Source organism: Xiphophorus maculatus, chromosome 22 (genome assembly GCF_002775205.1).
Source record: "Xiphophorus maculatus strain JP 163 A chromosome 22, X_maculatus-5.0-male, whole genome shotgun sequence".
NCBI classification, from domain to species: Eukaryota; Metazoa; Chordata; class Actinopteri; order Cyprinodontiformes; family Poeciliidae; genus Xiphophorus; species Xiphophorus maculatus.
Genome location: NC_036464.1, coordinates 8,490,242 through 8,512,961, shown reverse-complemented (window position 1 = coordinate 8,512,961; position 22,720 = coordinate 8,490,242). Strand labels below are relative to the sequence as shown.

Sequence of the window (22,720 nt, the reverse complement as noted above, 5' to 3'; positions counted from 1 at the left end):
AAAAGGGGTTTTTACACAACTTGGACTTTGGGGTATAAACTACAAATTTTTATGTGTAAAGAAGTTTGAAAACCATGCATTGACATTGTAATGCAAAAAAAAATAATTTTTTTTTATGTTGAGTTCTTTGGGATCTGACTGACATGTTCTCATCTTCCTCCATCAGACTACCTTGTGCCCCTCCTCTCCTCCATTTTCATCGTCATCTGGTTCCTACTGCTGGTCTCCGTCTTGCTGTGGTGCATGCGGCGGCGGCGGAAACAGAGCAACCACAACGGGACGCTGCCGAGCAGCTCCGAGGACAACACCACCAACAACGTGCGGGAGCACCTCAACCAGATCAAGAACCCTATAGAGAAGCATGTGGGCCTGACTGTGGCCATCAAAGACTATGAAAACAAGAACTCGATCATTGCCAAAATAAGGACAAATCATCCCGAAGGGGATGAGGACGACAAGGAGAGGCACTTACAGAAGGGCCGCTTCGCCAAACAGCCAGCATACACGTTGGTGGAGAGGGACGAGAAGGCGCCCATCTCCAATCCCAACCCAACATCCAAGCATCCTAACTGGACTAATAAACAGGACAACAGGGACTTGGAGACGGCAAACAGCATAAACAGGATGGACTACATCGTATAGCAGACAGCTGTGTTGCTGTGCAACCAAGCCTTATTCCTTCACACCCAGGTGGTGGGTGAAAACGGGGAGCCTCGGCATGTGTAGTTAATAAAACGGTCATGTCATTTGTTGACCCCGTCAGTATTTTCACATATTCCCCGTGTTAATTTAAGTTTTGACAAGCTGGCTTACACTGGCAGTGACAGTTGCTTTGGTTGGCTGGAAACACAAGGCACTGGTCTACATTTCACCGTAGAGCTACTTGCAAAAGTGTCCTCTTGTGCATTTCATTTCCACTCCCCCCCTTCAACCCATGGTTTTTAATTTAGTGGACAAATGGAAGGGGGCTTCTGGCATAATTGTTGAATGACTAAAACTACATGACGTGTTCGACACTAGAGCTAATTATTTTTTAGTACATGTTTGAATTCCTTCTAGTTTCATTTGGAGGAAGTGCCTTTTCAGCTTTTAGACTCGAGCAACTGTCAAGAGGAAAAAAAAATCCACTTTATTATTTATTTTAATTTTCTGGGGGGAGCAAGAGAGAACAAATGGTTCAGTGTCAGCAGTTGCTGCCAATATGAAGAATTTATGTGACAATTTAGAACTTGTAGATATGTAAATTTTTTATTAATCATTGTGTATATTTGATTTATTAACTTAATAATCAAGAGCCTTAAAGATATCATTCCTTTTTATTTATATGTTCTGTCTAGTTTGAAGGTTCTGATAGCTGCAGAAGCTTTCCATTTCTTTAAAACAATTTTTTTTTCTTTAAAAAAGAGGCAAATTTCAAATTTTAGAAGACAAGAGACGGGAACTTTACACGCCTGAAAACTCCACTCTTTTTTTTGTGTTTTTTTTCAGATACATTTGACATTTCATTATTTGTTGCCAGGACCTTAATTGAAACCAAGTGAGGTTAGGACGACAAAAAGATCTCCTTCGGCTACGAGGGTTGGACATGGTGGCAGACATATTGCTTGCCACTATTGGATATTAATTCACTCGTAAGGGAACAAAAATTCTTCAGCAGTTTCAGTTTTTCACCCACTCACGTATTTCAATGGCTGTCGAATTCCCATCTGCTTTAGTCAGCATAATACTTGAACAGCAGGGGGGCAATGGGAACACTGATGCAAACACTGCCTTCCTCTGCTAGAGTTCGCTTTGTTTCTCTGCACATTTCAAAAAACAAACAAAAAAAAAAGACGAGGCTCTTTAAAGATCTCATTTGTTAACCCTTTAAGATCTTGGCAACATTTTGTCCTTTCTGACTTGTTTTGTGTTATAAACTTGAGAGTTATGTGTTGATCTGGCAATATATTTTTTGAAAAGTCATATTTATTTAATATTTTGTATGAAAAGAGAATTAAAGTCGTCTTTGTTCTGGAGAAATCGAGTTCAGAGTCTGTGTCTGTGACGCATCTGGGGCCAGAACATGTCAGAGCGCATTATGAGCGCGTTCTCATGTAGCTGGCGTGGGAACGGGAGCTGGAGACACTTCATAGGCTCCCAACGAGGTTCCTGTCCAAATATGTTTACTGCTAATTGTGTTGCGGCCGGCTGGCCGTCCTCGCATCGGGTCAAATATACCTTCACACCCCATGATCCGCTCACAATGTTTCCCCTTGTTGGTCTGGACTTTTCTTTACAAACCTTACAGAAGGGCAGGGATCAGAGTTTAAGGAGAATCTCTTGGGAATATGTTTGACAGGATTAAAACTGAGACCAGGGATTAGCAACACTTCCCGAGGATGACCCTGGAACATTAGGGGGCCTGGGCCAACCTAATCTGGCTCCAGCAACTCCGTAAAGCTGCCGCAATCTGTTCTGTGTGTGTGAAAGAAAATGGAAAATAATAAAAATCAAATCAGTTATTCACATGAAAAAGAAAAAAAGGGTAAAATAGAAAGACTGAATCACCGCTTATGCCCAAGTAGTCTTTCATATTTGGCTTGAATCCAGAATAAAAGCCACTCTGTATCCCTCAAATGGTTTTACATTTACAAAGTTATTGCAAATGTATTCCAACTTGTTGAACCTTTATACCTTTGTCACAGTGCTAAGTTAAACCATTTACATATGTCACAGGATAGATCAGGGATAGGCAACCTGCAGCTCCAGAGTCGCATGTGGCTCTTACTAATTTTGATCAAAAATGCTGTTTTCATGCAGTAGTGTAGGGATTTTTTTCTTTTTTTTTCATGTTTTATTTAATTAAAAAAAAAATCCAACAAGAAAATTTGTTTAATGCTGAATCTTATGCAGCTTTAAGCAAATTTTGTTTAGCTGGATCTAAAACAGACATGGCTGTTTTAGAAGGTTGTAAATTTGCTGACCCCTGGGATAGACCAAGGGAAAGTGGAGCATAATTATGGGGGGAAAAAAGGAAAAGGATGATTCATTAATGACTAAAAATCTGCAAGTTTGAAAAAGGTCCCCATGAACTCGAATACCCCTGAATTAAGTGGAGTGTAAGTCACCTAATTAAGTACAGCTGTGTGTAATATAACTTCAATATAAATCCAGCTGTTCTGTGAAGGGCTCAGAAGTTTGTTAGAGAGCAACCAGCATCATGAAGACCAAGGAGCCCGGCAGCCAGGTCAGGGAGACGTTTACAGCAGGTTTTAGGTTATAAAATATCCTAAGTAAAGCTGCACCGATGATAATCAATCTTTAAAAAGCCTGACCTGCCGATTTTGATTTTGGCAAGTATCATTTGTGTCTGCTAAATATAGCAGGAAAGTCTATCAGTCAAACCTCTCTCACGGGAAAGCAGTGGTTGATTTTTTTAGACCTTTGCTGAGGTAGATCAGATCAGGGGATAAGATTGTCGTCTCATGCAAGTACTGGCCGATAACCGAAATTCCAAAATTAAGGAAATTTGTGCCGAGAAATCGGTGCTTTCAAAATTTTGCAGTTTTGGAAATGAAAACCTACCAAGACTTGGTAGGTTGCAGTTCACTCATCAGAAAAACCTGATGGAGGCTGCAAAAAAACTTGAGACCAGAGTAAAGGACAACCAGCTAAGCATCTAGGAGGAGATTTAGAACGGCTTCAATCAAAACAGATCTATGCATTAGAATGGACCAGTCAAAGTCTAGACCTAAATGTTGAGATCTCTGACATCACAGATGCTTTCCACTTAATCTGACTGAGCAGGCTCAGTTACCTTTGTGTCACTGAGCCTGAGTTACACACAGGTAACTTTTTGCTACTTTGAGAACTTCTGAAGGCGGTTGCACCGAGTTTCATTTAGAGAACAAAGGGGTCCAAATACAAAAGGGCAACAAACTTTTCAGATTTTTTTTATTGTTTTTGCAAAAAGGAAAAAAAAAATACTGCTATCCTGTAACTTCACAGTCTTACTTTATGTTGGTCTATCATATAAAATCCCGACAAAACACATCATAAAAAAATGTGAAAAAGCTCAAGGGGTGTGAATACTTTTACAATGTACCGCCTTCAGTTGCTCAGGAGGTTAAATGTAAGTGACTGAAGTCAAACCAAAATAAGAATGAGGCGATGAAATAAGTCTGGAAACTACCATCAATCACATCAGAGCTTCAGCGGGGATACTGGACACTTTTCAGACGCGTAGGAGCCAGCGCTTCAGACTGAAAGCCATGACGTACTGCACGGCTCCTGCCTGTCTCAAATCCCTGATCTTTAACATAAAACCAAAATCTATTCTCTAATAAAGGTTTTCTACTTCCATTTGCAGAAATCTCTGGATCGCCGCTACTAAAAATGGGAGAGGCACCGGCCTGTTTTGGGTATTTGTCAAGAGAAAACAATAACACTCAAGTCTGAACTGACACAAAGCAGTTAGCATTTGATGCGAGTCACAAGAACAACATGTTAAGAATAACAAGTAAAGCCGACTAAAGAGACCACATGAGCTGCAAGCTTGCAGCCCAACAGAATAAAATCTGTATCTCCGTGGCGTCAGGGATCTTTACTTCAGCTTTCCTCTCCCTCTCAGGACCTCTTCGTTCGTCGTAATCTCGAGGTTCTGGGCACGTTTTCACTCCCCTCTTCTCCAAACGTGGATCTGGAACCAATAGAGGAGCCCGAAGATGCGGGCTTGACAGATAGGCCCCTCAGACTTGCGGCTGGCCTGTTTTGGTTTGTCTTTGCTGTGTTATTGCTTGCGAGGAGGAGCCTCTGGGCCTGTTTCCCTGGAGTAAGCAGCTCTACTTCCAGTGTGGTTTTCTTGCACTCGGAGACAGGGAAAGCCTTGGAGTTTGCCATCGCTCCGACTGGAGGAAGTGGCAGCAGGAGAGGGAGGTTATGGTTGGGTGTTTGCGAGGTGGAGTGGATTTGCGCTGGGGCTGAACAGCTTCCAAGGCACGTTTTCTTGGCCAGCTGCGAGCCAGGATCTTCCCTGGGCTCGCACCTCTTGCTGGTCTTCTGTGTTATTTCACTCTCTGCCTCGTGTTTCCGCCTTTGAGAAGACCGTACCTCAGCCTCAAGTTCAATTAAGGCATCGCTGCAAGGCACCTTGTGGTTTGCCTCCAGGGGTGCGTTCAGTTCAGACCTGGGCACGGTCTCTGGCCTCAATTCTGCCTCCTCAGCTTTACCTTCAAGTCCCTGTTTTTTGGGAAAGCCACTCCGCTCCATCGGCTGCATCTCAGTCGTGGAACCACAGATCTCTTGATGGACACAGGCTTGTTTGGCTCTGTAAAAAAAAAAAAACAGTTAAAAGCATAGGAACAAACACTGTGTGAGTGTCCTCTTTGACTGGTGGGGTTGGAAAGCATTACATCATACTTACATCGTTTGAAGCACAGACTTCTTTGTTTTTCTCTGGTTGTGTAAAAGCTCTCGGGTTTCTCCCACACTGGAAAAATATTCTGATCTGGTTTGCTCACTCAGCTCAGTCTAGAAAGGACAAACAGAAAAGGTGTAAACAAAGAGGATTTAGCTGGCAGTATCCCCTGATGGAAGGAGGAAATATAAACGTGTGTGGCGAGGAAGAGAAATAAGTATAATCATAACTTCATTCGAATGGCAGAAAAAGTTCATAACAAGCTCCCTAAAGGGTTAAGTTTGGGGTGAAAGTTTAATAACTCCACATACTAGAGAGGGGGAACCTCTGATGCAGAACACAGAACAAGCCAAAAATTGGATCTCACCAACATGTGCCCTCAACGGGCCACTAATGAAGGTTAATCACATGTTTTTTTCCTTGGCTGACCGAGAACAGACTCCAGTTTTATGAGAGAACAGAAGATGCTGGTAGTAAATTGACCAGAACTTGGAGGTAGAGAGTCTGTCAGTTTGTTGTAAATTAATTGCAATAATAAGGGCACAGTGTGCTAGCAGGGCCATTTGAGACTGGGAAAGAGCCAGTGGTAGATTGTTCTATTATTAGAGAATTGCAGAAGTATTCATACCCAGTGAACTTTTCACATTTTGTCACATTACAACCACTTAGTCATGACTTTATGTGATAGTCGAGCACAATGTAAATTAAAAATCTGGATACCCCTAAATAAAATCCAGTGCAAGTAATTACCTTCACAAGCTGCCTAATTACCAGTTGCAAAAGTTTAAAGCAGGTCTTAGGATATAAAACAAGTTCCCACGCTTTGAAAATCTCACAGAGTTGTGAAAATCCGCTATCCGTAAATGGAAAAAGTCGGTCACGACTGCAAACCAACTAATACAAGGCCGCCCCCATAAACTGCCAGGGCTTGTAGAAGAGCATTAAGCGGCGAAGCAGAAAAGAGGCTCATAGTAACTCTGGAGGAGCTGCAGAGAAGCACAGCTCGAGTGGGAGAATCTCATCTTTTCTTGAGCAGTGAAAAGGAAACTGGTCAGACTTGATGGAAAACGAAACTAAATACAAATCAATCCCGGAAGAGAAACTGTAGAAGACTTGAGATTCACGTTCCAGCAGAACGACCCTGAACATGAAACCACCGTAGGGCTGACACCAACAATTATTTTAGTGATTTATTATTGTGGCGATTAATCGGGGGGAAAAAATGGCAAATTGCTAATTTCTCATTTAACAACTTCAGCTCAGCTAATTTTAAACAATATTAAAAATACAAAAGAAAATGCTAATAGATCATTCAGTTCCTTTTTTAAATAAGAACACAAATATTTTATTGCCTAAAATGCATTGAAAGCATTCTTTTAGTGTACGCTCGATCATTTGTAGCAAAGGATGCAGTTAGAAAAACACTTCTAAAACCATGTCAAACATCTATACAGTGTAGCGGTGATCTGTTGATTATTTTTTTAATCAATCAATAATTGGACAGCAAAACGTGCTTCATTTCTTTTATTATTTACAGAATTTGAACCAGGTGAAGATAAATCTTGGTTTGTATCCAGACGTTGCAAGACAACCACGTTGTAGGACTGGAGTTGTAGAGCTTTTATTATGCACTAGTTGGTTTTATCACATAAAATCTTCCTAAAGTACATTGACGTTTGTGGCTATAACATAAAAAAAATGTGGGATGTGAATACTTTTGCAGGACATGTTATTAGAAATGTGACCCACCACTAAAATTTAAGAAATTGAACTGATAAGTGGAAAATTTAACCGCTGTGATGAAAGAAACATAAAAATCAGGGTTTTACCAAAAGGCATTAGTAGTGTCTCAGCCAATACGAGTGAGGTTACTTCACTGTGGACAACAATTCAGGGCAAGATGACAATGCAACTCACAGATCCGTGTCCCTTTCATGACTGGAAACGATAGACTGTCACAGTGGGGAAAAAAAACCACACGGACGTTTAATCTGGGAAAACTCAACAGAGTGGCCGCCATGTTTATTTAATATCGGCCATTTCTCAGATCATTGCCCTCCTATAAACTGGTTCGTAAAATGATCAATGTGCTCTTTAAGACGGGGAAAGCCGATGTGGTGAGCGCTGGCATCCGCCAGTTGTTTCTAAAGCAGGATGAAAAATCATTAAGGTCCACTTCCACAAACACGATACCAATGGCAACGCAAGAGAAAAGGAGTAATTGCCCCAAGCTGCAAGAGTGAGATGGAGCATTGTGGCTTAGCGCTGGATGTTGAGACCTAGTAACTGCAGAGAGACTAAAGAGGCCGGGCGGAGGGAGAGTAACGAAGGAGGAGAAGTAAAAAGGAAGGAAAAGAGACAGGCAGAATAAGAAAGAGTGTTTGGAGAGGAGCACAACAAAAGCAGAGGCACCTCCCAAAGTCACACCGCCTGACCTCAGACGTCTCTTCAACATGCCCACAAGAGTAAGAATCCTCACACAGGAAGCTGTCCACAAGCTGCTCTTTGTGTAAGAACGGACTCATTTTTCAGTGTGGGCAGCACTTCACTCTCTGCTCTCACTCGGAAGCCAGAGCTACAGCTGGCCTTTGGACTGGCGGCAGGGACACACGTACAAACTTGCATTCGCCCACACACTCACACACCCACCCCGACAACAACAGCAGGCAAGAAAGTGCAAAACGTGAGAGCCACAATTAGCATTGTGAGGCCTTGATATGCATTATCGGCTGTTTAATATGAATAAATCCTGTTTGAACGTGAACTTGAAAGAAAAATCAACAAGGACCCAAAGGGAGGCTCCTTGGGAAAGTTTAGAGTCGTTCTGTTCCTGTCGGGGAGACTTCAAAAGAACAAGAGAGTGAAAGAACCAAGTCTTGGAAAGGAAGAGGGACGAACAGAGGAAGGTCGGATGTACGAGGCGGACAAAAAAAAAGAAATAAAGAGGATTTAATCGACAGAAGGAGGCAATGCTTAAATTATTCTTGCCTGCCGTTGACCCTGAAAATTAAGATTGTAAATAACGTATCCGGTGTTCCTTTTACCCAATGAGATTGCTTCGTTTCAAAGTTTTTATCATGTTCATGTAAAACTTCCTTTCCCAAGTGGATATTATTGTATGCACTTTTATAATTTCAATTTCTACCACCGTAAATTTTTCATACCCTTAACCTAAATGGAAGGAAAATGATGTCTCTACCTGCTGTGCATATCTCCACATCAAAATATTTGCACATTCTGTTTTGCAAAACAGAGCAAGCTCAATCAGATTGGATGGAGAGCATCCATTAACAGCAATTTTCAAAGCTTCCAACAGATTCTCAATTGGATATAGTTAGGGATGCAATGATTTATTGGGCAGCTAATTTATCTACGCCAAAAGTCTGGAAGTCTGAAAGAAAGAAATCTGGCAACATTGTGTTTATCATAAGCCTTGTGGATAAAACTGTACTGTAGGGAGATTAGTTGTATATCTGGAGAGTCCTATGAATAGCAACAGTGACAGGCAATAAAAATGTCCACTATTGCTTTTACACGTCCAAACTTCCTGAAGCCCACAAAGCAGCAAAGCTCCACCAGAGCAGCTGCAACAAGGCAGCACATCTGGATGTCAGTTTATAAAGATAAGCCTGGCGAAAGGGCAGTGAGAGCAGAGACGATGAATTATTTGGTTTAAAGGGATGCTGGTACATGCTCTTATAACTTGACCCAGCTCTTAATGGCTCCTGGAAGCAACTTCAAAAAGATAACCAAGCAGATACTCCATAAAAACACCAGTTTCTCCTCTGTCACCTCAGATAAGGCAGGAGTACAGACAGCGAGGGATTATGTTGGTTATCTTGTAATGCAGCTGCACTTGGAGTAATGCAGCGATACGGCAAAACGGTCCGACTGATCTAAAACACTCCACTGCTGCCATGACTGGCTTTCTCACGGACTATACAGAGGCACACCGGACAAACAAAGATGCAAACATGCAGTCGTACCTAAAGGCTATTTAGGGAGACCAATTAATCAAACATGAATGTCTTTGGACACTGGGAGGAAGTGGAGCGTCCAGACAGAACCCAGAGGCGGACATGCAAACTCCATACAGAAACAATGGAAGCAGACGTATGATGGGATTTCATAAAATTAACTAATGCAAATCAGTGCATGATTGTGAAGTAGAAGGAAAGTGGCATGTGGTCCAATAAATGGTTTAAAGAAACATCTGAAAAGTGCAGAGTGAATTTATATAACCTTCTGAATAAAATACTGTACAGTCATAGTCAATAAGTTTGAAAATACGTCCCAATGAGCCTCTTTTAATGTCATGTTTTAATTAACTGCAAGCAAAAAATCAACAGAAATTAAGGGATTCAAACATCCATCTGTGTAAAATTAATATGCATAATATGTTTCACTTAGTGATAAAGTTCTTACAATAAATAATATTCTAATCTATTGAATGGGTCTGTAGATGTAGATCTACCGTTTGCTGCATTTAAACACTTAGGAACTGAATATTTATGCCATTCTTTGTAGAATAACAAGCTCAGTCAGATTGGACAGGTCTTGTCGTTATCACCATCAATTTTTCTATCAACTTTGACAAGACTCTCATACACTGCACAATAAAAACTCTCCCACACAGCATGACGCTCCAGCCACCGTGTTTCAAGGTTGGGCTGGTGTGTTTAGGCTAAAGTACAATGTTCATTTTCTGCCACATAAAGTGTAATTTGCATGCAGATCAAAAAGTTTATCTACAGTACAGACTAGAAGTTTGGACACACCTTTCTAATTCAATGGGTTTTCTTTATTTTCATAACTATTTATAAGGCAAGAAATCCCACTTATTAACCTGACAGGGCACACCTATGAAGTGAAAACCATTTCAGGTGACGACCTCTTGAAGTTCATCAAGAAAATACAGAGTGTGTGCAAAGCAGTAATCACAGCAAAAGGTTGCTACTTTGAAGAAACTAGAATATAAGGGGTATTTTCAGTTGTTTTACACTTTTTTGTTTAGTGCATATTTCCACATGTGTTGTTCATAGTTTTGATGCCTTCAGTGTGAATCTACAATGTCAATAGTCATGAAAATAAAGGAAACTCATTGAATTAAAAGGTGTGTCCAACTTTTGGTCTGTACTGTACATGCAGCTCCATACATGTGACCAGATCTTCTCCCTCTATGTGTGCTTCCCTAATATTCCCTAAGCTGAAAACTGCAAATGGTTTTATCTTCTGACTTTCCTTTTCAGCACATTTGTGAAGTACAATTAAAAAAAAACATAGATATGTGTCATTGCCAAAATATGGAAATTTCACAGATTATAAATGCTGATTAAAAGTGATGATATTACGTTTGATTGTTTCTTAATGCAAAGAGACAAGCAGCGACTTTTAAATAAGACTAAACCTTTTCAGTCAAGCATGGGGGCATTGCAAATTTGTCTGAAACCTGAAACAACTGCAAAAAAAACCCTTCATCATAGTAAATCAAAAGCAATGTCAGAGTGGGGAGCACCCACCGTCTCTCATCTACAGTAAAATAGTGGAAACAAGGTTGTTTGTTCTTGGATTACCCAAAATCTTTACATCTCGCCTAACACACAAAAAGCCAGTCAGATTTTATCCCGTAAATCCAATTACTCACTCATCATCGTTGGAGAGATAATAACTCACATCAACATGAAATGCCTGAGTCCCTCAAATCATCTAAATACTGAGTTATTCTTTCCACGAGAAAGCCACGTTTATAAAACCTTCAAACTGGCACCAAGAAACAAAAACACCAGCCTTCCAGGCAGAAATACCTCCTGCCGAGATGTTCACAAATTTATTCCACACATTCCACCAATCATCCTACACCCACCCTTCTCCCATAAAGAAAAGCATGCCATGTTTGTCTAAGCTCACCACATCTTCTCTGCAACAAAGTCAACAAGCATGGGCACAGACTTGTGTAAAACAGAGGACAGCTCTTATCCTCCAACAATGACTAAAGTTTTTGGATCCACCCATGAGGATGGATTAGCAAGAGCTGTTAACTGTTTGCACTTTGAGAAAAATCAGAGAAGACATCAAAAGGCCTAGTGGAATCAAAGAGACTTAACAGTGTATTGCGAGAGATCCCACCCGTGTATTTGACCTAGAGGAGGAGATGGGTAGATCCCGGAGGTTTGGGAAACGGCCGCAGCTAGCTGTTGGGAGCTGCGAGAAACAGAGCCGTGCTGAGGTCATGAATAAACACAAAGCCTCGTCCAGAGCTCAGAAGAGGACGGAGCGGGGCGGCGGGGTCTGGAAACACATCTGTGCTCCCTTTGATCCAAACTTCTGCGGCACAGCACGGCGCTCACCTCAGCTGCCCACTCTTTGCCTGACTACAAAACATCGACAATCCTAAACAAGCTCTTTCCTTCCCATACTGCCCTCCTTCACTGCGGGCTGACTCACAAGCAACTTCTCATGAGGGGACTTGAAATTTTCAAAAAGTCAAGAGGAAAAAAAAACACAAAAAAACAATAAAATCTGGTAACACACAAAACCTCTTGTTTGCCTCCCACTGTCTTCTGCAAAATAAAGCAGTCTGAAAGCTTCAACCTTTTCTGAGCCACAGTTGTTTAAAGGTTTCTAGGTCATAACAGACTGAGTGCATCTGGCTAATATAGATGTCAAGATTGACTTCCCTAAACTTCAAACATCTCTGTCACAGTTTTAAAGGCATCGCTGTGCTGAAACCAAAGCATTTGTTGGATAGTTCAACTGTTCCTGACAAACCATTGGTTTCTATCTGTTAAACAAGAGCGGCTGCGTATGACAACCTAAGAACTGCTGACAGAGTCCAGAAAAACTGATTTAGAGCCGACATCCAATCACGTACTAAACAAAAAGACAGCTGTCTGCATGAGAGGAGTCCTACAGATTCAATTAGTAAAGCGGTGAGATGAGCACTGGTCATCTGTGTAAAAGTTGGGGAGGGAAGAGAAGTGGAAGTTTGGCATTAATTATAGCAACACAGAATCACAAAAAGAGGCACAGATCAGAGTTCTTAGGCCAGTTCCAGATCTCTGGTTATGGAAAATGCTGATGTATCTCTACTGGAAATAGATTATTCCATTTTCTCTTTGAGAACAGCAATTAACAGTAGGGTTGCAAGATACAGTACAGACCAAAAGTTTGGACACACCTTTTAATTCAATGAGTTTCTTTTATTTTCATGACTATTGACATTGTAGATTCACACTGAAGGCATCAAAACTATGAACAACACATGTGGAAATATGCACTAAACAAAAAAGTGTGAAACAACTGAAGACACCATTTATATTCTAGTTTCTTCAAAGTAGCAACCTTTTGCTATGATTACTGCTTTGCACACACTCTGCATTTTCTTGATGAGCTTCAAGAGGTAGTCACCTGAAATGGTTTTCACTTCATAGGTGTTCCCTGTCAGGTTAATAAGTGGGATTTCTTGCCTTATAAATAGTCATGAAAATACAGAAAACCCATTGAATTAGAAAGGTGTGTCCAAACTTTTGGTCTGTACTGTATATCTCCATTAAATCCTGTATTGGTCAATTTTTAACACATTGGTATTAGTCTGATAAGTAAAACTGGTCCAATATTAATGTCAATGTTCACTTCCATTTTGTTGCTCTTTGTGTTTCGGGAGGGGTCATGTGATATTTATTTGGTCATCTGACAGCGATCGTGATGCAGAGTGGGATTGTATTTGTAAGTTGTTTAACTGAAGCAGAGAAGCAACGTCAGCAGTGTGTTCAAAGGGTTAGTACCATCTAAATTACAAGTTTTCCAAGTACTGTTATACTGAGATACTTTAAAGCAGTACTAAAACTGGATAAGTACTTATTCGGCTGTTTTGTCGTATCCTTTTGTGCTGCATGAGTGAAATAAAAACATTTTCCAGTTCCAAGTTGGAAAAATAAACAGGGAGGAGACCTGAAGTCAGATGTCCAAGAGGGGAAGATGAAAGTTTCTCACCAACTAAAACGTCACTATGGCCATTGGTTTAAAACAATCTGATGTCTGCAAGAACAACATCTAAATTTTATTTATGAAACAATGAAACAATTATGTCCACACTTTAAACTGGATGAAATGACATTTATTCATACTGACTCAAATGAAGTTAAGTTGATTTGTGCTTTTGGGTATGATTATTGACTATTTGGTGGACTTATAATTTCTTTCTTCAAAGTTTAAGGTTAGATAATGTTTCAATCCTAATCTTCTTTTCTTTTTTATTAAGTAATGCCCCCAACTCAATCACTAAATACTTACATGCAACGAAGGCAGCATAGGTAGGTCTGTCACAATAAACAATAAATCAATTAACCAAATTGAAAGAAACTCAATTTTCATTTGCTTGAAAATTGTTTATTTTATCTTTTATTTTATCTTCTGTTTATCCATTTTTTCTCTCTTTTTACCAAAAACTGACTGATAAAAGTCTCCAATCTGGTGTTTTGGTCTCAACTATCCTTTTTTTTCGAAAGATAATTTTGTTTATAGAGACGTCGCAATTTATTATATTTGTTGTTTCTGTTGTTTTCTACATTTATTTTGGATAATCAAAATGTCTTCCAGCTCCAGTGTTTAAATGTTCAACAGAATTTAAAGTTTATTGATCTTCGAGAATGTGTTGTTGCATTTTTATACCATTATTACTATTATTTTTACTTGAAAATGTTCTCAATACAACGATGTTATCGTTTATCGCAATAAGCTCTGGGACAATTTATCGTCCAGCAAAAGGTTTTACTGTGACAGGCCTAATCATAGGAAAGTGAAGTACATTCCTCTGGCCAGGTACGTAATAGAGATGCACAGCTTCAACGCGCAACACTTCAACTATTATATCTCATCAAATGCAATTCAATATATTGTGTACCTTCAGTAAAATAGGGAGAATGTCAAATATGTTTATTTAATTTACTGGATTCCTCTGTGTAGCACATCTGGTATCATAGTTTAGCGTTGATTGCTTTTATTCAGTCATGTCTTATTTATACTGTAGTTCCGCTTCATATTTCAATTTATGCCCGTCTGCAACTGCAGTCCTGGAGTGCTACTGTCCTACAACCCTTGGAAGAATCCCGGCCCTCCTACACACTTGAATCAAGTGACCAGGTCTTCGCAAAACTTGTTGGCATGCCAAGGAAGTAATTAAAAATTTTGATTCAGGTGCGTTGGAGCAGGGATGCATCCAAAGGTTGCTGAACAAAACAGAAGTTGGAAACTTGTGACCGATGCATGTGGGGAGAAACAGAATTTAATGCCTTTTTGCATAGAACACCTAAGAAACTTCAATGAAGTAAATTGTGAAATAAAACAATATGCTGAAAGTCCCAACTTGATGCATTTAACAGACAAAAATTTTAACAAAGTCTAGTATTTTGGTCTTGTCAAATGGAAGTTATTAAATTTGTCTCGACAGACTCACAGCCAGGAAAAAACAAAATTGCTACTTTGTCCCAGAAGAGGATGGGAGTGCACAGTAATCCTACATGAATGGGATCCGCGATGGATGCCATGATGTTACCTCAGTTCCTTCACAACTCAGCTCCTCTGACCTTATAAAATGCTCTCATTTGTCTACATTTCCACTGTGGTTACAGTTTTTCTTCTGCAAGTCACACAAACTGAATCCTGACAAACCTGAAACTTCTTTAAACACGCAAATGTGGTAAAATAAAAGTAAAAAGCAGAAAAGTTTTTTTTTTTTTGAAGTCTCGCATGCAAATGCTGTCAAGTATTGTGGAATTACAAACCTTCAAAAGCAAGATCAAGTCTGAAAGAAGCTCCAAAGACCACATTCATCTTAGACAGCAACATTATTATAGTTTACATGAGAATTCTGATATTTGACGTGCATTTCAAGTTAAGAGTAGAGCAAGAGGAAGTGAACAAAAGATTCCTTTTGTCATGTGAAAATCCTTGTGCCTCTCTGTCTGGTATCTTTCCCCTCACAAACACGGCTGAGCTAGTGAGAGCCCCACCACAAAACTCCCACCCTCCAATTCCCTCTGCTTGTACTGTATGATCCCAGTGTACCACATCCTGAGCAGAGAAACGCAATCGACAGCAATGCCTCCTTGAACTGGAAAATTGGTTACACAATCTGAACTCTTCGTCGACGACTATGCAGCTTGACAAAAATATTACAATCGCTGCTTTCATTGGAAGTCGAGCTGCGGAAAAGGCTGAGGTATTTAAAAAAAAAATCTAAATAAAAATCTCTCACAGAAAAACAGCAGGCCACTTATCATGGGATGGGAAGGCGGTGCGATGTCTGTGCCAAGGTGAGAGGCTTCACTGCCAATTCCCAAAATACTCAGGGGGGCTTTCAGGATCAAATATACACTGACCATAGGACAGTAGATTATATTAAAAAGGAAAAACAGCATTTAGACTGCAAAATAAATGTAATAGTTCTCTGTTAAAACACTAATGATGAAGACAGTTTACTTGTTTTAATCCACCCAAGTTAAAGTGCTTTACAAAAGTATTCACACCCCTTAAAATTATGCATATTGTGTCACAACCACAAACGCCTTTAATATGATTTTATATGACAGATCAACACAAAATAAATTTATAAATGGTTTTCAGATTTTTAAAGAAATTTGTATATGGACCCTTTAACTCCCAGGTAAACAACAGGCTTTATACGTCACCCAACAGGTAAACAGTGGCCGTGGCTGTTTTGTGAAGACCTCAATTTATAAAACCAAATTCCAAAGTTTGGACATCTTACTGAGCTCTGTTCTCTTCCTCCACTGAAAAAGGAAAGAGTTTGGCTTAACTGTGAACCAACCAAAGCATGGTTATCCTTCTAAACTGACGAGCCAAGCATTTAAACAGGCAAGGAAGAAAAATGTCATAGTGACTCTGGAGGATCTGAAAATAATCACTGAACCACAAGTAGTTTAGCACTCCACAGATCTGGCTTTTATGGTAGATTGGCAAGATAAAAGCCACAGAAAGTCCTATATGAATTTTGCCACAAGCTATGTACAGGACACCAATCCTACAGTGAGCCATAGTAATGGCAGCATTATGCAATGGGAATGTTTTCCTCAGCATAGATGATGGGATGGATGTGGTTAAATACAGACAGAAAATCTGCCAGGGGCTAAAAAACCCAGAAAACTGAATATTGGTAAATTTAGACCAAACCATTTCAGTTTGTAAATGGGTCCAGTCAAAGTCCAGACCTTAAACCAATTGAGAATCACTGGCAAAACTTAAACAGACCGTCTTCATCTAATCTGGGATACTCTGGAAAGACAGGATGGGCAATTGGAAACTGCCAATAAAAACTTACGGCTTTACTGGTAGCATGACGAGGATGAAACACAAACACGCTGCACTTTTTTTAGATTTTTATTAATAAAAGCTTTAGAAACAAAGAGAGATTCATTTCAATTCACAATTACGTACTACTTTGTTTTGATCTATACTTTATAATGCTCCCCAAAACATTAACATTTGTGGTTGTAGAGTGACAAAATGTGAAATTCCTGAAACAATCAGGGCTGACTTTAATGCCAAAATGAACTTAGAAGTGTAGAAAAGCTTTGCAATTAGCTAGTTACAATTTGACAAATCTCTCTTTTAGCAATATAAAACTATAAAAATATAATTAATGTTTCATGTTTGATCGTGGTAGGTTAGACTTGATCTCAAAAAAGGCGACCCTGAACATTTTGACACAAATCTCTTTGTATTTTCTTTTCTAGGTCTACAAGATGCTCCAACAGAGTTCAAACCCCTTGTCCTGTAGTAAAGCAGACCACTATGCATAAAGGGAGAGCACAATTTGGCAATGAAACTCTATAATAACACACAGACCAATGCTGAACTTTTTGCCAAGCAACTGGAAGGGGAAATAGAGGAGTATAAACAGCACTCACCGCGGCCAGGCTCGGGTTTCCATGGTGCACCGAGGCATCTTCTGGGCAGCTCACACACACGACATATCGCTCAGGAAACAAACGCAAATCTGAAAGCAGGCAGGGAAACAGCACACATCTTAATAATGTGGGCTTACCTCTAATTATCAGTCCATGTCAGACAGGAGGAATTGTGGTGAAAGCTTGAATTAACATCTACAAACTATTCATCACACAATGGGAGCTTAAATATATCCAGAACTTTATGAGCTGAGTAAACAACATAGAAATAGTTTACATTTTTACATTAGCTCTGGGTTTTGGAGTAAACCTACAGTTAAACTGATTTCAAAAGGAAATATGTCCACTTCAAAAACTAATTTTGTTTTATGTGGCGCCATATAATTTTTTTTTTAATATAAATCAAAGAAAAACAGATGAATGTAAAACCTAAGCTAGACTCTTCCTTCAAGTAAACAATTTTGATGATGGCAAGTTAATGAAAAACCAACACAAGAAAGGATTTTTAAAAATAAAGGGAATAAATCTCTAACTTTCCAGTTTGATTAATTTTGTCTGTAACCTTTTAATTGAGGGCTACATAGCTCATAAGCTCCGTTTCTAAATCCTCTTCAATGATTTTCCTCATGTGTGGAGGAGGAGAAGTATTACTTACATGTACTATGTGTATGTGTAATATTAGACGTCTACGCAACTACTGCAAAAAACTTTGTGACAATTTCTGGCAAGAACTGAAAGCACTAATAAAACGAGTCCGAAATCTTCTTTCCAAGTCAGGCAGCGTTGGTCGCAATAGCAAACACTGAATAGATGCGGCATTTGCTTAGTTTTTATATTCGGTTCGTCCAATCTCCTTGGAAACAATACATTAAGCAAGAGAGAAGGTCTCATCACCTTTTATGTCCTCACCCGAAATACACCTTTGTAACAAATATGAGAACGCTCATGGAGGACGATGGATCCACTGCGATGATGGGGAAGAGAAAAGTGAAGAGTGATATCATGCAGTCCTATTGTTCAGTAAGATTTTTGAAGACTGAGGAGATCAGGAGATCCGGTTTACAAACTTCTAAAAAAAGTAGAGTAAGAGACTTCAACACAGTCTGTAGATAGTATAACTCATTTTAATATTCTATCGTTCATGAGCAACATGCACTGCAGCCATTCAAGACCATTTAGAAGATGTTGCCTTAGGACAGGGTGTCCAAAGCCCGACCTGCACATAATCATTCTGCAGCTCTCAGAATGATTATGTGTGAACCTGCAGTGTTTTTTGTTTCTTCTTTTTAGTGTAAGATCTTAGTAAAAGTTGGCGTGTTCTCCTTGTGAATACATGGGTTCTCCGGCTTAGGTTAATTGGTCACACAAAGGTGTGTGTGTGCGTGTTGTGTGTGTCCCTGATGGACAGGGACACACAAAGTCCCTGGACCCTGTCCTAGGAGTATCCCACCTCTTGCCCAATGACTGCTGAAAATAGCAACCAGCCCACATAGAACACTGCATTAACAACCGGGTAAAGATGATGGATGGAAATTATAATCTTCTTAAAATAGGGTACAAGGTTAAATAAAATACAGCAATTTTTAATGAAAGGGAGACCTTTGCGTACACAATTCATTAAAGGGGGGGTTTTATGTAAAGTCGACTTTTAGGAGCTTTATATCATGTTATAATGTTATCCCTTTATCAAAACATACCTGGAGTGTTGCTTTAATTCTTATGTTGCTTTAATTCTTGCTCATATTTTTGAGATGCCTTTAATCTCTGGTGGCAACCGTTCAGGGTGCCTAAACGTTGGCTCTCCAAGTTTCACCTTTTCCACAAAGCTCCTCTGAGCTTCTACATAGCAGAGCTCCCCTCCACCACAGCCCCCCAATCAGCACCTTCAGACTAGCAGCAGCAGCAGCAATTAGCAAACAGCTGGTAGAACTAACAGCACATCTGCTGAGCTCATCATAGAAACTACTTCTCCTAAGAACAGTTGCAAATGTCATCATGGAGGAGAACCATGTCATGACATACTGAAGACAGAGTGTCGGAAAAGTAGGAGCTTCTTAAAGAAACAGACGCCAATAATAAGGCGTTAAATTGCAAAGTCACGTTTTATATATATAACATTTTTTAACTGAAGGTACATAACACTGCCCCTTTAAACTAGGATTAATAAGTACAGCAAGGGCGTGCGGTGGTGGCGTAGGGCATGGTGCGACCCATGTTTGGAGGCCTTGGGTCCTTGACGCGGCCGTTGCGGGTTCGATTCCAGGACCCGGCGACGTTTGCCGCATGTCTTCCCCCCTCTCCGTCCCCCTTTCCTGTCAGCCTACATTCATGTGGGGGACACTGGAGCCCACAAAAAGACCCCCTGGAGGGGTACAGCAAACATTTTCGAAGAGAGTGTGACCCATTTTCGCTGAGTACAACTTTCAGGCGACTTCAAGAATTCAAAGTTTAGACTTGTTTCAATCAAAGCGGCTCAAACATATTCTACACTAAAACAAGTTACCCAAATAAGCAGAAGATGCATCTGCGGTTCTCAAAACAACTTCACCAGGAGATCTGATGAATCTTTTATTATTCTCTAAAGGTTTTCAAGGTTTTTGGCGATTCAGTCTTAAAAGTAGGTTGAGATCTTGTACAAGGTTTGTACCAGCAGATTTTCAGGTAAAAAATGATTGTGGCCTTGCATGGGTTTTCATAGTTTAAAACTATTTAACATTGACAATGTTGCAATGACAATATAGATTACAATAAATTCTTCATGAAGATATGTTTGTGATATGTGTGCAGCTTTATTAATGGTGCACTAATTGTACACAAATTCATAGGGAAGTTTGCATTTCTTTCTAGTTCATGCTGCTTTATGGTTTTAATCAGAAAACAATAACTACAACTGGGTTTCATGTCCGGCTGGAAGATCTGAAACATTGCTGCTTTGCAGTATTGTTTCTTTGCCTTAAACTTGAAACCTAATTATCAAAATCTGCCTTAGATTTGACACCATTTCCAGTAAGAGAACAGAACACTTAAAATGCACTATAGATTACTTAATAAATTATATATATATATTTAAAAAGAAGGGAAAAACATGAAGACACTTGAATGGACTGAATTGTTGGGCCTTAACGATGTATTTGAAGTATCCATTTTTTATACAGTGAGCTGAAATATAAAACGAGAATAAGAACAAAAATAAGTACAAATTGATTGTGGATTTTTCTAGTCCACATTCACATTACATTACAATGTAATGCAGATTCAAATATATCAATACATCCCGTCTGGATGATTATTGCACCACTCTCATACACTTGCAGCCATCATCAAGCTTCTGGGTTCATTCCTGTTGAATGATCGTTAGTCATGGCAGAAAAGGTTTGCCACTTTTGAAAACACAACACATTTTAAACAGAACTGAGGTTCGGGGTTTGGGAAACACATTCAAGAAACTTGATCTCTTGATTCCAAAATGAGTTTTGATGTGTTTTTGGGGTAATTGTCTTTTTGGAACACCCTGTTCCATCCAAGTTTTAATTATCCGACCTAAACTGTTGACCTCTAAACAAAGGAAATTAGTTTTGATGTTCAAAAAAAAAAAAAGACAGCAACCACCCAAGTGCAGGCCTCCTATGAACAGGAAACTGCTGGCACACCAATACCCACAGAGAAACCACTTTTACTTCAACACTGACAGGCAGAATGCCAAACAAGAAATAAGCCTCCCGCTCCTAAAGAGATACCTTTATGATTGACTTGAATTTGCAACTCCCAACTGAGCAAGTCAAATGCATCCTGGAGAAGATTTCATACATAAATACAAAAACACTGAGCTAGTTAGCCACAAAACCAGAAAGTATCTTTGGATTAGTGAGGATGAAGCTTCCAAACTTAAGAACTCTGCGCCAACTATCTGGCTTGGTGGTGGTAGCATGATGACATGCTAGGGGTTCTGGTGCAGTGGAAAAATTCAATGAAATAATGAGGAGCATCTAGCAGTGGCATCCAGTCAGGGAGGCACTTTTTTGTGTATTATTTCAAAATTTTTAAATGTTGAAATTTATGCCCTGCTGTGCCTCACCACTGGAGGCACTTATGCAAGCAGCTGAGGCATGTCCATTGCTATCTCTCTTAATATCACTAATATACATCTTGGATTACTCAAGCGCTACACGTGAGTAATCCACGTATAGCATCTTAAATACACAAGACAGTCTGTCTTATGTATTTAATGAATGTAAGTGACGTGTTTAGACTGATCGGCCATACATGCAAAGTGAAAATACGCAAGGTGATGCAGAAAGTACCGGGCCGCACTGACAGGGGGCAGTGCTGAGCCCTAGTGTTGAAGATATTTGTGGAGACGTATAGGTGAGGGGACTTTATATACAAATATAGGTAAGATCATAATTTAAGAAGAAACGAGATGAGCCATAAAAAAATGTGAAAAAACAAAATCTTATTTGACCATTTTGGTGTTATTTTTCGTGCTCTTCCATTGTTAAACTGGAATTAATTAAAGCACAATTAAACGCTGTAAAAAAAAAACTACATTATTTCAAAAAATTCTCAAAATCATTTTAGGCAGAAGAACTTAAAACTTCCCAGAAATACCTGCTTATTGGAATGAACATCTTTCAACTGTTATCAAACTTTCAGAATGTAATTATAATAAGAACTTCTTACAAATGCAATTTAAAACTAATTACATGTTTTGACGTTAGCTAACCACATGTGTAGGCCGTAGTGAACTCAGCAGACTAAGTTTCACGACCTTTGACCCCAGAGGACCAGGCCTAATTTGATCTGTGACGGACCTACTGAAAGAACCCGTCATTTTACTCTGCAGCAGGTCACCGTTGCCCCAACATCCAGGCCTCCGTCCTGTGGGAGCAGATATTAACTTTACTGACAGGAAGAGAACCATGTTGGTCCCATGAAAAGGTGACCAAGGGTCACAAGCACTATATGGGCCGTGAAGATAGATTCCCACTGCCCTCCATAGACAGTCGCACAGTTCCTCTCTCTCTCCTACTCCTTGTAGCCTCTCAAGGGGGCTATTTTAACGGCTGCCTGTTCTCAACAGCACCCTAAGCAGGTAGGGACAAGACATAAAAACAAGTGGGGGGGAGAAAAATCAACACGAGAGCTGCAGATGACTTGCTCTTTCTGTGGGAAATTTGGCTGAAAATGAGCCTTTGAGACAATCCATTTCTGATTCTTTCAAATGGGACAGGGATCCATAAAAACATGTAGGTCACATACCCTGCTCGACAACACATCTGAGATAGGAGTGCCGCCTCAGGAAATTTGCCACAAGGTTGAAGTTTCCCCCTAAGAGAGGCAAAGAGAGACAATATTTATTTCAGCAGGAGTGTACGTGGAGGAGTTTATGTTCAGAAGA

At 39.8% G+C, this 22,720-nt stretch overlaps 2 protein-coding genes across 2 annotated transcripts in view; one reads left to right on the top strand and one right to left on the bottom strand.

The window, feature by feature from the left end:
- Positions 1-2,019, top strand: part of jag1 (jagged 1) — a 37,984-nt gene extending 35,965 nt beyond the window's left edge. Inside the window, exon 25 of the mRNA XM_014469377.2 lies at positions 167-2,019. Within this exon, the coding sequence (XP_014324863.1) occupies positions 167-642 (476 nt within the window). The 3' untranslated portion in view covers positions 643-2,019. The remainder of the gene's footprint in view (positions 1-166) is intronic.
- A 1,952-nt stretch (positions 2,020-3,971) lies between these two features.
- slx4ip (SLX4 interacting protein) overlaps positions 3,972-22,720 on the bottom strand; it is a 52,685-nt gene continuing 33,936 nt past the window's right edge. Inside the window, exons 6-9 of the mRNA XM_014469666.2 lie at positions 22,582-22,650; positions 17,323-17,411; positions 5,402-5,508; positions 3,972-5,305 (exon numbers count right to left, since the gene is read on the bottom strand). Of these exons, the coding sequence (XP_014325152.1) occupies positions 4,606-5,305; positions 5,402-5,508; positions 17,323-17,411; positions 22,582-22,650 (965 nt within the window). The 3' untranslated portion in view covers positions 3,972-4,605. The remainder of the gene's footprint in view (positions 5,306-5,401; positions 5,509-17,322; positions 17,412-22,581; positions 22,651-22,720) is intronic.